The 14,557-nt window shown below is 45.5% G+C and overlaps 2 protein-coding genes across 3 annotated transcripts; one reads left to right on the plus strand and one right to left on the minus strand.

Annotated features, from left to right (window-relative positions):
• The first annotated feature begins 3,304 nt into the window (after nt 1-3,304).
• tmem242 (transmembrane protein 242) lies at nt 3,305-6,311 on the plus strand. Of its 2 annotated transcripts, none has more exons than XM_037275029.1 (4): nt 3,305-3,427; nt 4,517-4,617; nt 5,751-5,882; nt 5,953-6,311. In XM_037275029.1, the coding sequence occupies exons 1-4, from the start codon at nt 3,334-3,336 to the stop codon at nt 6,061-6,063; spliced, it is 438 nt and encodes a 145-aa protein (XP_037130924.1). In that variant the 5' UTR covers nt 3,305-3,333; the 3' UTR covers nt 6,064-6,311. The 2 variants fall into 2 exon arrangements, with proteins under 2 accessions (XP_037130924.1, XP_037130923.1); XM_037275028.1 differs by having other exon boundaries at nt 3,320-3,427; nt 4,487-4,617.
• A 2,213-nt stretch (nt 6,312-8,524) lies between these two features.
• Nucleotides 8,525-13,348, minus strand: zgc:153896 (uncharacterized protein LOC569930 homolog). The gene is made up of 5 exons (XM_037274975.1): nt 12,520-13,348; nt 12,284-12,429; nt 10,825-11,448; nt 10,092-10,320; nt 8,525-8,873 (listed from the first exon to the last, which is right to left on the minus strand). Exons 1-5 carry the CDS (start codon nt 12,785-12,787, stop codon nt 8,803-8,805), a joined length of 1,338 nt encoding a protein of 445 aa, XP_037130870.1. The 5' UTR covers nt 12,788-13,348; the 3' UTR covers nt 8,525-8,802.
• Between the last annotated feature and the right edge of the window lie 1,209 nt (nt 13,349-14,557).

Below are 14,557 nucleotides of genomic sequence, written 5' to 3' on the forward strand. Positions count from 1 at the left end.
ATATTTTATTTCACAACACTTTGCCTTGTTCCTTTCCTCTCTGCTGTTCACTTCAAACACGCTCCATACGAACACAATGCTCTCGTATCAGACGCTTGCTCGATCACCTGCTCGTTTGCTGTCACAATGTACCCTACACAAATCCGAAACATTTCTCCGCTATCGAGTTTGCTAGCGCATGCGCAGTGATACTGACCGGCAGAATAACATCCGGTTGTTCCCAAAGATGATCTTTTTTCTGAAATAATTTTACGTTTACGGACTTAAGTAGTACTCAAAATTTGGGTGCGTATTATACATGGGTACAGCCTTTTTTTCCAGCATCGACATGCCATTTTAGGGTGCGTATTATACATGGGGGCGCATTATACATGAAAAAAAAACGGTATCCTTTATTGTTATTCATCACTCTTATTTATTCATTGTTTGTGCCTTCTTGTTTTTACTTTTTGTGTTGTTTACTTGTATGTATATTGTGTACTATGTCTTGTCACCGTGGGATAGTGGGAAACGTAATTTCGATATCTTTGTGTGTCTTGACGTGAAGAAATTGACAATAAAGCAGACTTTGACTTTGATCTTTCTTTTTTATTTATATTTTGTTTTCTTTAATGTTAATAACGGCGGGGGGGGACGAAATGTATTCACAGAAAATTATTGAGAAGCACTGCTTTAGATGAACAAAACGACCCAACGGAGGCAACGAAAAAAAGTTCTCCAGCCTTATGGCAGGGGGCGCAAGTGATCACGGGATGCTTCATGCGCCCACCCGTAGAATAAGTGATCTCCAGTTCAAATTTACAGTGAACAACTGAGGAGCAGTTTTCCATTTATTTCGTTTTACATACGTTTTTTTTTTTTTTCGTTTTTACATTTCGTTTTACAATGGAGGATTACATATCCAAACTCAAACGATTTTCAACTATGGATTTTTGGTCGAAGCAGGAATAAAGGAAGACCAACTCCGGAGTTAAAAGGTTTGATTCGGACAACGGGACTTCGGAGCATGTCTTTTCAAACGGAGTGGTACGCACGATCGAAAACAAGTTTATGATTCCATGTGCTTTATTGAATGTTTTTATGTGTGAAGACTGCTGTTATGGGATTTTAATTAAAATTGTTCAAATTAAATAATGAATAAGCTACTCTAGAGCAGCGTTCCCCAACCTTTTTTGTGACACGGTTAGGTGTCGGACAAATTTTAACGGGGGGAGGGGGGAGGATGACGTCAGTGCCTCCCCAGTCATGAACCTCACCGCACGTCACTGGTATGTAGAGTTTTGACTTTAAAGCTGACTTGACTTTGACTTGACTACATTAAAATCAAACTTAAATTAACTTCATTGGTATGACATCGGTAGAAATTAACAATTACAGAGATAATAAGTGATGAGTGTGAAGTCTGACCTTCAAGGCCAAAGCTTATGAAGTCATCACGCATTCTGCTGATGGGTGTGCAATCAGAAGAACGCAATCATTGCAAACCTTCCATTCTAATGAGCTCGTCTGATAATGTGAGCGGACACACACGTGCAACACGACTGGCCAACGCATTGGTCCAATGTGGGAACGCACCTTTGTCCACATGCACCCTGACCTGGACTGGCGACCAGTCCATTGTTTCTTCACGTGTCCTGACATTGAGTGGTGACCAGTACAGAGTCTGCCCTACGTGCAGGTTTTCCCGTGTGTGTGATGGCAATGCATGCAAATTTCAATCAAAGCGCATTGCCAGTCCAAGGTCTGCTTGAAGACATCCGCATATTGCAATCAGCCTGTCAATCGTTAACGAGCACCGCCCTCCTCCAAGCCACTCGGCTGCCGCGAATGCTCACAACAGCAACATCATGGCGAGCGCCAGGCTGCGACCCGTCTTCCTTCTCCTCCTCATCGTCCTCTTGGCCCGGGCCGCCACGAAGCCGCCCAGGTGCCGAAGCGGTGTGGGGAGCAAGAAGCGCCTCCTGCTGATCTCCTTCGGTTTTTACCGGGGGTGGTGGGGGGTTGACGTCAGTGCCTCCCCAGTCATGAATCTCACCGCACGTCACTTTTATATATATATATATATATATATATATATACACATATATATACATACATACATACTAGGGGTGTAAATCGCGGGTTTTGTCACGATACGATATATCGATACAAAGAACAACGATACGATATTTGCCGATATTTTAAAGCCTGCTGTGATTCATTCACGATACATCCCGATATAGTGCTCTATGATCGATTTTTTTTTTTTTTTAAATAAAAAATATAGAACAATATCCTGATTTATAACAATTCATACGCAAAATCAACAAGGTACTGCAAACTCTTTATTTAGGAAATTACAAGAGTATTGTAGTATACAAAGTGCTTATTTTAACACTGAACTTTGATGTCGTGTTTTTTCTTTAAATGTGCGGCGAGATTTGTGGTCCCTGAATATTTGATCACCGCATGGCAGGATTTACAAACTGCACGTGTCTTGTCCGCTGAGCCATCTTTTCTTTGGAATCCAAAGTGCTTCCAAACGAATGAGTTGAAGCCTAAAGGGGAGCAAATTTCCTCGTCTTTTTGGACACTAGCCATAGCACCAGCCCAGGAGCCGCGTACTAGTTGTCGACTCCCCTTTCACGTGCCTGCTCTGCTCACAACACAACACGCCGCGCACTGCTCCCGGAAAGAGGAAGCAAGCAACAATGAACTGGATTTCAAAATAAAGTCGCGTCTAATGTCCGAGGTCAAACACGGCGATATAAATCGATGTTTACGTTTAGCATCGATGCCAATAAATCGCAGAGCATTATATCGATTAATCGATGTGTATCGATGAATCGTTACACCCCTAATACATACACACACACACACACACACATACACACACACATACATACATACAGTAATCCCTCGTTTATCGCGGATAATTGGTTCACACAATAAAAAGTGTAAGTGTTGGTGAAATAAACCCTGACAGCGCTCCACCTGTCTTGACAACGTGATTCTACAATTTACGGATAGATTGACTCTGATTCGGTGTGAAAACGTTGTATTTGATTTCCTCTCGACTGATCGCAACAAAACTTGGTCTTTGTTTGATACATTCAATCAACATTGTTGCGAAAATCATTCAAACCTCCCTGTTCTTTACAAAAGTGCACTATTTATTCTCTTGATCAAATTCATTCTTTTGCATTACTGTATGTATTCATGATCGTGCCTCCTGTTTTCTCGTAAAATTAGTTGGGTTTTTTTCAATGATTATAGTGAGGCAAAACAAGTAAAGTAAAAGAATAGCTCGTTTGTTTTCGTTTTTCCGGGGTGTTGTTTCTGTCCGGTCACTCAATGCTGACGGACCAACTCGACATGTCCACAGCGGAAAAAAAGCCCGTCCAAGTGTCTCCAAATGAGGACGACGACAAACTGCAGCTAATTCAAGGTGAAATTTTTACGCTGCGCGTTGTCAACGAGGTTTTTTTAGTTTTGGGGAGAAGGTCAGCAGTGTCGCGTACGCGCGCGACCGCGTACGTGTCCCTTGGAGCATTGTGTCCCCAACCTTTTTTGCGCCACGGTCCGGTTACTTGTCAGAAATATTTTCGCGGACCGGCCTTTATATAAATAAATAATACATTTATAATAAATATATAAATACGATGAAATAAAATGATACGACTGGCATAAAAACAAGTATAAACGACATATTTATTATTATTTATTTATTATTTATTAAATGTTATTAATAAAACTCACCATTACGTTGAATTAGTGGGAGCACTGAGCTTGTTTCTCAGAAACGAGCCGGTCCCATCTAGGCGTAATCGGAGACAATGACACCCGAAGTGGTTAAGGTTTGTCTTTTGATGCAGGATGCTTGGTCTCCATATGCAGAAGCAGTTTTGAAGGCTTCATTGCCTCGTTAGCTAGCCTGTCGCCACATATTATGCAGAGTGGGCTTAACGCGTCAGAGTCACCTGTGGCGATAAATCCATATTTTAAGTAGGACTCCAGAAATGTTACTTTAAATGCAGCTTCCCTTTTCTTAGAAGTCGTAGCCTCTTCTTCAGTATCCTCATTGGGCTTTTTTCCCTTTCCGAAGAAGCTTTCCAAACATCTCAGTTTCTTGCTCATTTTTGCTTGCTTTGCGGGCTCGACTGAGGTGACATGTCACGTGACCGAGACGAGCGTCTTGACCTGAACCGACGGATGTAATTGGGAGAGAATCGCCAATGTTTTTATATTTTTCAAAATTAATTCTTACTCATTTTTGCTAGCTTTGCGGGCTCGACTGGGGAAACATGTCACGTGACCAGGACGAGCGTCTTGACCTGAATTAATTGATCGTTGATAAAAAAAAAAAAAAATTTCTGTGCGGCTTGGCGGCCCGGTACCAACTGACCCACGGACCGGTACCGGTCCGCGGCCCGGTGGTTGGGGACCTCTGCCTTGGAGGACAGCGCATCGCAGTGAGAGGGAACGGGTTGTGTGAAAGTACGCGAAGGTGTGGGACCTTTGTGCTTCCGGTGTGTAGGTGCTGTCTTCCTGGCGGCTGCGTCTTCTTTGGGCCTGATCGCAGGCTTCGGATCCACTTTGGCTTTGGCCAAGAAAAACAATCCGGACTGCTTCAGCAAGGTGACAGTTTTCTTGTTGCCGGCGCACACTTTCTCTCTTTGAGTTGAATTTGCACCAGTTCTTCTCAGTTGTCCATTGTGATCATCGAAAAAAATGCATGAATGACAATAATTGTTCTCATGTCCCATGTCTCATGTCGGTTCTTTTGTGGCTGTCACAAATGTAGGGTCAGTTCAACTCCAATTCTGGGTTGTTTCCACTCTATGCGTTTGGTATATATTATCCAAATGCCCTGTCAGATTTACAGCAATTTAGTATTTCTGGATTGTTTCAATTCCTGTAAGTCTTTTGGTTCAGTAATCTGTCCAAATGCTCGGCCACCTTAATCAGTCCACGATACGAATTCCAATACCTTACAGTCCTTTCAAAGTGTTAATTACAATTCCTTTACCAATAAAACAGCAAACCTTAACTTAGATTTGGTCACAATTTTGCATGTATTTTGAATCATTAAAATTGTGTGCAAACTATCAGTTGAGGATAAGAAATTCATTAAACCGAATGAGAGTAACAGTGCAAAACAACAAGTAACAGTGCACAAGTAACAGTAGACCCTCTTGCACGCTTACCTGTTTAAAGACGGACTTGACAAACATCTTGATCAGTGGCAAGAAACAGGATTGCAGTTGAGCAGGAGAAAAGTCAAAGTCAAAGTCAGCTTTATTGTCAATCCCTTCATATGTCAAGACACACAAAGAAACCGAAATTCCGTTTCCTCCATCCCACGGTGACGAGACATACAAGTAGGCGACACAAAACAAAAACAAGAAGAAATAAATAATAAATAAAATAAAATGAGCGACGAATAAAACAGACCAATAACCCATCGAATATGAGGGGCAAAACCGAGCCAGTGAGCATACAGCAAGAACAGGACGCTACGCTGAAAGGGGGAGCGAGTTCAGGATCCTAACAGCCTGGAGTACGAAGCTGTTGGAAAGTCTGGTGGTGCGGGAGCGCAGGCTCCTGTACCGCCTCCCAGAGGGCAGAAGTTCAAACAAAGAGTGAGCGGGGTGACTCACATCACTCACAATCTTGGTCGCCTTGCGAGTGAGATGGGACTCACAAGGACTGCCCGTTGAAACGTTTTCACGTGCGGTGATGTGACGAGTTGCACGTTTCTGCCCCGGCAGGGTGGGACGGCGGCGCTTCCCGAGAGTGGCGGGGCGCTGGCGCTGCGAGCTCTGGGCCGCGGCTCGGCGTACGCGTGCCTTACCGTGGGCGTGCTCAGCTTGGGCGCGTGCAAGCTGCTCGGCGTCGGCAGTGTACGTCATCTTCCGCCTGGTCCGCCACCACGGAAGAGAAGCCATGCCTCAACAGTTGTTTTTCTTTCAGCTGTCCGACCTCAGACGGAAGATGGCGTTGCTGTTGCCGCCCATCCCCAGGTCGGAAGCGGCGCCGGGGTCCGACTCGAGCAACCTCGACTCGCTCTTCAGGTCCAAGTGAGCGGACGGAACGTCGGCGGTTGGCGTGCGTCGGAGAGCCGCCGTTTGTGACTTGGCTTTGTAGGACTGTGGGAACGTTTTCTGTTGGTGTTGGCTTCATACACATCAACAAGCTTGCATGTCAGAAACAGGTTAGCGGACTTCCTGCGTGTGCTGCCGTAACTACTAGCTGAACTTGCAAAAATATTTGTTTCTTTATGGTTGGTGACTCTGTGGACGTAATACAAATAAATGTCATCTGAATGCAAAGCTTTGCCCCCTGGGGGTCTTCTGCCATAGCGCAGCACCGCACGCTAGGGATGGGCGATACCAATGATTTTGGATTCGATCCGATACCAAGTATTTCCTGCCCAAAAATACCCGATATCGATCCGATATCGATACCGGAAGTGTAATTTCCCGCCAAAAAAACAATTTAAATGCAGTGGCATGCTGCATCAATATTTTGTGCCTTACATGTGACTATTGACCTGCACATTTGTATACTACAGCAGGTGTTTCACTGCAAATGATACTTGCTCTTGGAGAGTCATCTATTGAATTTTGTAGAAAAAAGTATTACGTCATGTACATGAATTATTAACCTTTTTAGAAAAACATTAATGGAAGATGCATATTAATAGTATAACTTTAATTAAAAGGAGCTTGTTAGAAAAATGTATATATATGTTATCATGCGTTCTCTAATCAATGCTTTACCGCAGTATTACTGCAATATATGCTTGCTGTTTGGCCTTGCTGTTTTTATGATGTACCACAGAAGAGAAAAGTTACGGCTGGGTCAGGAGAGAGGTTACAGCTGGGTCAGGCAGGACCAGCTGACAACTCAGCAAAAAGAAGACATCTACCGAGACAGTTCCTTTCTAACAAAGACCACTTTGTTAAACAACATGCCTCATTGCTGTCTTGCACCTCAGATGAACCTACAAGTGACCATCATTGTCAGGGTTTTCCAAACTATCTTAATCGTAGGATTATGTCGGAATGTATGTATCCAGTAATAAATAACCTAGCTTGTCCCATTCTACACAATGTCGTAAAGCATCCCTTGCTATGTTTTGACTAGAGGTCAAAGGTTTTCTTCTCTATCCAGGCCACTCAAATTCCTCTTTCCACATGTTCTTATCAGTATGTAAACACCTAGTGATTTCTTCCTTACGAGGCAAAGCCCACACGCGTTCCCCCTCCCCTTTTAGGGGCTTTTGCCTCACAAATGTGGGTAGGGCAAATCCAAATAAAAAGAGCGGGAGTGTACACAGATATTTAGTGTAGTGAGATTGTTGTGAAGCTATCTGTACTGCACTCCTCGCGAGAAAACACTTAATATTCTGTCTCACTTGTGGTTTGTTTGCTGTTGCTCTTCTCTTGAAATTTGTTCGGTCAGAGAAAAAACCTAACAGAGCTATTCTTTACTTTTTTCTCTCTCTCTCTCTGTTGTTGGGAAAAAGTTTTGTCTTTTAGTATATTGTAAAAAGAGACATGGTACCAACAGAGATGCAGGGCTTAATCGTCATGAGCAGCAAAACTATCAATTTGTAAAGCCACTGGATACTTACATTTAATATTGTAATACTTTAGTGTTGTTTATAGGAAGTGGAGTTACAAATAAAACGTATGGCGTTCGACCACAAATTGAAAAGGGGAAAACTTTATTTATAAATGACTGACTAAAGCGCAGTAATTATTGCTTCAAATAGCACATCAACCACAAATGCTTGCGATTTTTGGTTAGCACCTGATACCTGGATATGTCTTGCCTTTCTGAAACGCTGCTTCTAAGGTACTTTGGTACCTTAGCCTCGGTGTGGCTGCAGGGTTTTCCGTCGCTGCCTTAGTGTCTGCGGCACGTTTCAACTGCAGCTCTTCATGAACCGTGGGGTGAATTTTACTTAAATGTTTTGTTAAGTTTGTGGTGTTGCCACAATATTTAATCGTTTTGTGACATATTTCACATCTTTCCTCGTTGTTATTAACTAAAATATAATACCTCCAAACCAGACTTCTCTTACGGTCGGACTGGGCCGCCGCCGTGGCCATGCTTGTTTGTGTTTGGATTGGAACGGGAGGCGGAGGAGGAGGGCTTGGCTTGTGAGAAAAGGGGGCGGGAGCAGAGCAGGACACGCCAGTGCAGCAGGCGGAAGGAAAAGTAGTGCTAGCATGAGTGCAAGTCGTCAAATTGGAGCAGAAAAAAAATGAGGGAAAATATAATGAAATAATTGTAAGTATCGATATTTTAGCTACGGAGATCGATACTCAAAAATGAGCAGCCTGGATCGATATATCGATATTTTGGTATCGATCCGCCCATCCCTACCGCACGCCACATAACCAACAAATCCCCCAACAACAAAGTTGAGGCTGGTAAAAATACAGAGTGGCCAGTAACTCAGGTAAATCGCCAGCCGCAAAAGTCCATCGGGCCCCGATGCAGAGTCATTATAGATGGAGTCATCTGTCGTACATAATTAGTGTAGATATTTTAATTTCAGCACAAAATACATGGGTTTTTCAGGGTGCAACTGTGCATACGCAAAAGCCAAATAAGTAATGAATCATTATCGTGATCACAATTCTGTAAGCCCATTTGGGAGCATCTTCCATAGGAACGCGTCATATGATTGTTAAGCAGACATCATCATTGGGGAGCTTTCGGAGGAACCGAAACCGGACCTGGTGTCAACGATGACTGCATCATCCTGGAGATGAGACCTTGTGGGCAGGATCTCAGAGATTTACCGCTTTAAGCTATCAGCATGGACATGAAGACGAAGACCACGGTCGTTGTCATTATCATTGGACTCATCCGAGGTCCTGCCGGGACACAAGACACAAGATGAGATCCTATATATCAGGGGTCACCAACCTTTCTTAAACCGAGAGCTACTTCCTGGGTACTGATTAAGGCAAAGGGCTACCAGTTTGACACACACTTCTGAAATAGCCAATTTGCTCAATTTGGCTTTCACTATGTGTTATTATTGTCATTTGCAGTTCACATGTAAGTGTGATTTTAACAAGAATAGCAAAAATACAGCCAAACCTTGGTTTTTGACCACAATCCGTTTCAGAAGGCGGTTCGAGAAGCGAATCGGTCGAATTCCGAATCTATTTTTCCCATTACAAATAAAGGAAATTTTTTTAATCCATTTCAAGACAAAAAAAAAACTGCAGCGCACCGCCGAACGCGCAACCGTAGCGCGTCGCCCACCGCGCAACTGCACCGAGCTGGTCGCATTATTGTGACAGAGCCGTCGTTGAAATCTAGAAAATATTTTTAAAGTCCTGATGTACTTTCCAAAATTTAAGTGGACCTAAGTGCGCAGGGAGCTTAATTTTGTCCGATCGCGCAACTGCAGCGCACCGCCGAACGCGCAACAGTAGCGCGTCGCCGACCGCGCAACTGCACCGCGCTGGTCGCATTATTGTGACAGAGCCGTCGCTAAAATTTAGAAAATATTTTTAAAGTCTTGATGTACTTTCCAAAATTTAAGTGGACCTCAGTGCGCAGGGAGCTTAATTTGGTCCGATCGCGCAACCGTAGCGCGCCGGGCGCTCACTGTCGCATTGCTTTAAGAGCGTCTTTGTGTTTTAGGATGGCTTTACTGCTCCCACTTGCTTTCTTTGGAGGCATGATTAGGGGTTAATACAATCCTCAAAGTAACGAAAATACAATAACAACGGAGTCAGTCGGCATCCGAGCCGCGCGGTCGGGTTTTCTCGGGTCCTCCCGGCTCATCTCGCGAGGTTCGACCTCCGAATTTTGTTGGACAACAGAAGCAAAAAAATCTCGAATTTCTTGTTCGAATTCCGATTTGTTCGAGAACCAGGATGTTCGAAAACCGAGGTTTGACTGTAAAATAAATAGATGCAGCTCACTGACAAGTGCCGCTGTTTGAGCTAATTTTAGAACAGTCCTGCGGGCGACTCATGCGGTCCTCACAGGTGACCTGGTGCCGGCGGTCACCGTGTTGGTGACCCCTGCTATATATCAAGTGCTCGCACTCCTGGGTGTGGCTTCGCGGTCCTCACCGCCGTGGCTGGTGATCAGCATGTCGGCCGTGTGCTCCAGGGACCCGTTGTTGGGCTCTGCCCAGATGTTGAGCAGTCGGCACATGAGCGGGTAGATGTGGACGCTGTCAAAGGCCTCGGACAAGAAGTTCTTCTTAAAATCAGGTCCAAAGGCCCTGAAGATCATCTTCATGTCCATCTCGCCGTTATGGAAGCCGTGATCGCCTTTGTTCACATACACGATGAATCTCTGGCAGAGGGGAAAAAAAATGCCTTTTCCCTGTTAGTGAACGGAATGGAATAGGTCATTTTGACCTGGTTATATGTTAAAGCTTGTGAGTAGTTAGTAGGTACATCAGCAGCTCCACGTGCAGTACTGACCGAAAAGTAGTTGGCTATGTTAAAGGGGATGTCAAATAAGAAATTAAACTGACAATAACATGTTCTATGCGCCTGCACTAGTCCAAACACAGTCTTTTGATGAATATTGCGTTTGTGGAAATTTGAATTAGACAACAAAATCCACTCATTTTTATCCATCTCAGCGGGCAGCCAATTTGCCACTTGCTGTCGACTACAAACGACATGGCAATGCCTTAGGCCCTAAGTTAGGGCTATACTGAGCCGTGACGCTTACCTGTTGCGCAAGCGCACGGCAGATCATGCCTCAGCAACACTAATGTGGCCAACTGCTTCTCCAACATGCATTTGGAGCCCAAACCGAACGTTGTTAGATGAGCTATGTCACACTGACCGAGTTGAGGTTGAAGCCAAGATCTGCTATGATGACGACGGGTGGCAGGCGTCCGCTCCTGGCCAGGTGGAAACTCTCGGGCATGTCACCCTTCCTGTAAACGGTCAGGTTAGGAGCCTTCGCCAGGGCCTCCAATACTTCCTGCTCCTTTCCGGGCCACGGGGTCAGGATTCCGAAGCCTCCGTAGTCCAGAATCTCAAAGCTGGCCATCTTGAGCAGATTCAAGTACTTGTTGAGCACGATCTCATCCACCAGAGGGCGCTTCTTGACAGTGGTCATGCCGTGGTCAGAAGTGATGATGACGTTGAGGGTGGCGTCCAGCCCGTGGAGCCCAATGGCATCCCGCAGGTAACCCACTGTACGATCGATCTGCCGGATGATGGCCTTCCGGTCCGGGTGGTCGGGGCCCCGGGCATGGCCCACGTTGTCGGGCTCACCGTAGTACAGGGTGACCAGGTCAAAGTCCTCCTTAGAGAACCAGCTCAGAACCGTGTCAATGTTTTGCCGCCACTCAGTCTCGTTGTCATCGGGGTGGCCCGACTCCTCCACAACGGCCCGATTCACCGCCTGTCCGCTGTAGTTGGCGCCACCTCCGGGGTAGTAGAAAGAGGCCGTCTTCAGACCCTGATCCAAAGCCAGGAAAATTACATATGTTCATTTTTTGTTGTCTCCATGTAAGGCAATTAATTGAGAACATTGCCGATGAGACAACTTGGGGTTCATTGTCTCGCCCAAGGACACTTTGACAGCGGACATTCCGGTGATCATTTGTCACAACTGAGGCACAGTCACCTGAATTATATCACTTGTCATGTTGCAAACGGCTAGACCAGTACTTCACACCCTTCACTACCCTCATGTAGCTAACTGATTGCAGCTTCAGCATGCAGTCAACATAGCTTGAATATAATATGCATAATAACATAGCTAACTGTTGGCCTGTCGGACATTTTTTTAGGTCTCAAAAGTAGGACGTGTCCGGGAAAAAGAGGACGTCTGGTCACCCTAGCTTAACCTCATGAGGGTCACGTGCGGGCTGGAGCCTGTTCCTGTAGTCTCTGAGTGGTAGGTGGGGTCAACCTCTAACCGGTCGCCAGCCAATCGCAGGGCACACATAGACAAGTGATCACTCACACCTACGTACGGTCAATGTGGAGCGGTCAATCGGCCTTCCACGTATTTATTTTGAAATGTGGGAGGAAACCAGAGTACCTGCAGGAATCCCACGCAGGCATGGGGAGAAAATGCAAACCACACAGAAATGCCAAAGCCAAAATCAAAGCCAGCACCTCTGAACTGTGAGGCGGATGTGCGCCAACGTGCCGCCCCCAGCATGACGTGAATATCCTTATCTGTTTGCCCAGTACTTCAACATAACTGTTAATTTAGCTTACCATGCTATTGTGACTGACGTCTGACAACATGGGACATCGATTGACCGGCAAATGTTAGCTGTCACCTGGTTCTGCGCCGTGATCCAGAGCGGCAAAACGCCATTGTCCCACCACTCGGAGCGCCTCAGGGTATCCTTGTGAGGGACCTTCTGGTTGGTCTGCGTGTTGAACATCATGTTGTGGACCACCTCGTGATCCTCCACCCAGCGGCCTAAGGAAAAACAAAGAAGATGAGCATCGGGCAAGTGGAAGAGGAATTTTTGGGAGGAAATGAACTTATGGCTTGACTTTCTCCAGCAACCTGTGATGGTGGTAAAGTGCGACGGTGAGGTCATGGTGAGCATGGGCGGCGTGATGTACTTGGCCTTGACGCCATCCCGTGCCAGCCGGTCCAGGTTGGGCGTGTCCACATCCTGATCGTAGTCCCAACGGAAGCCGTCGAAGGAGATCAGCAGGAGGCGCTTCTTGCTCCCCACACCGCTTCGGCACCTGGGCGGCTTCATGGCGGCCCGGGCCAAGAGGACGATGAGGAGGAGAAGGAAGACGGGTCGCAGCCTGGCGCTCGCCATGATGTTGCTGTTGTGAGCATTCGCGGCAGCCGAGTGGCTTGGAGGAGGGCGGTGCTCGTTAACGATTGACAGGCTGATTGCAATATGCTGATGTCTTCAAGCAGACCTTGGACTGGCAATGCGCTTTGATTGAAATTTGCATGCATTGCCATCACACACACGGGAAAACCTGCACGTAGGGCAGACTCTGTACTGGTCACCACTCAATGTCACGACACATGTGAAGAAACAATGGACTGGTCGCCAGTCCAGGTCAGGGTGCATGTGGACAAAGGTGCGTTCCCACATTGGACCAATGCGTTGGCCAGTCGTGTTGCACGTGTGTGTCCGCTCACGTTATCAGACGAGCTGATTAGAATGGAAGGTTTGCAATGATTGCGCTCTTCTTATTGCACACCCATCAGCAGAATGCGTGATGACTTCATAAGCTTTGGCCTTGAAGGTCAGACTTCACACTCATCACTTATTATCTCTGTAATTGTTAATTTCTACCGATGTCATACCAATGAAGTTAATTTAAGTTTGATTTTAATGTAGTCAAGTCAAAGTCAAGTCAGCTTTAAAGTCAAAACTCTACATACCAGTGACGTGCGGTGAGGTTCATGACTGGGGAGGCACTGACGTCATCCTCCCCCCTCCCCCCGTTAAAATTTGTCCGACACCTAACCGTGTCACAAAAAAGGTTGGGGAACGCTGCTCTAGAGCAGTGGTCCCCAACCACCGGGCCGCGGACCGGTACCGGTCCGTGGGTCACTTGGTACCGGGCCGCGGAGCCGCACAGGAAAAAAAAAAAAAAAGATTTTTTTTTTTCTTTTTCATTGACGATCAATTCATTCAGGTTAAGACGCTCGTCCCGGTCACGTGACATGTTTCCCCAGTCGAGCCCGCAAAGCTAGCAACAAATGAGTAAGAATTTATTTTGAAAAATATAAAAAATTTGGCGAATCTCTCCCAATTACATCTGTCGGTGCATCTGAAAAATGACTTGACACAGGGCGCTCGTCTCGGTCACGTGACATGTCACCACAGTCAAGCCCGCGAGGCAAGCAAAAATGAGCAAGAAACAGAGAAGTTTGGAAAGCTTCTTCGGAAAGGGAAAAACGTCCAATGAGGACACTGAAGAAGAAGAGGCTACGACTTCTAAGAAAAGGAAAGCTGCATTTAAAAGAACATTTCTGGAGTCCTACTTAAAATATGGATTTATCGCCACAGGTGACTCTGACGCGCCAAGTGCACTCCGCATATGTGGCGAAAGGCTAGCTAACGAAGCAATGAAGCCTTCAAACCTGCTTCGGCACATGGAGACCAAGCATCCTGCATTTAAAGACAAACCTTAACCACTTCGGGTGTCATTGTCTCCGATTACGCCTAGATGGGAACGGCTCATTTCTGAGAAAAGAGCTCGGTGCTCCCACTAATTCAACGTTTTATTTTTATGTGGTTTATATTTGTTTTTATGCCAGTCGTATCATTTTATTTCATCCTATTTATATATATAAATATTTAAATAATAAATATATACATATATTTATTTATATAAAGGCCGGTCCGCGAAAATATTTCTGACACGTAACCGGTCCGTGGTGCAAAAAAGGTTGGGGACCACTGCTCTAGAGTAGCTTATTCATTATTTAAATTGAACTATTTTGATTAAAATCCCATAACAGCAGTCTTCACACATAAAAACATTCAACAAAGCACATGGAATCATAAACTTGTTTTCGATCGTGCATACCACTCCGTTTGAAAAGACATGCTCCGAAGTCCCGT

This window comes from Syngnathus acus, chromosome 16, assembly GCF_901709675.1.
Source record: "Syngnathus acus chromosome 16, fSynAcu1.2, whole genome shotgun sequence".
NCBI lineage: Eukaryota > Metazoa > Chordata > Actinopteri > Syngnathiformes > Syngnathidae > Syngnathus > Syngnathus acus.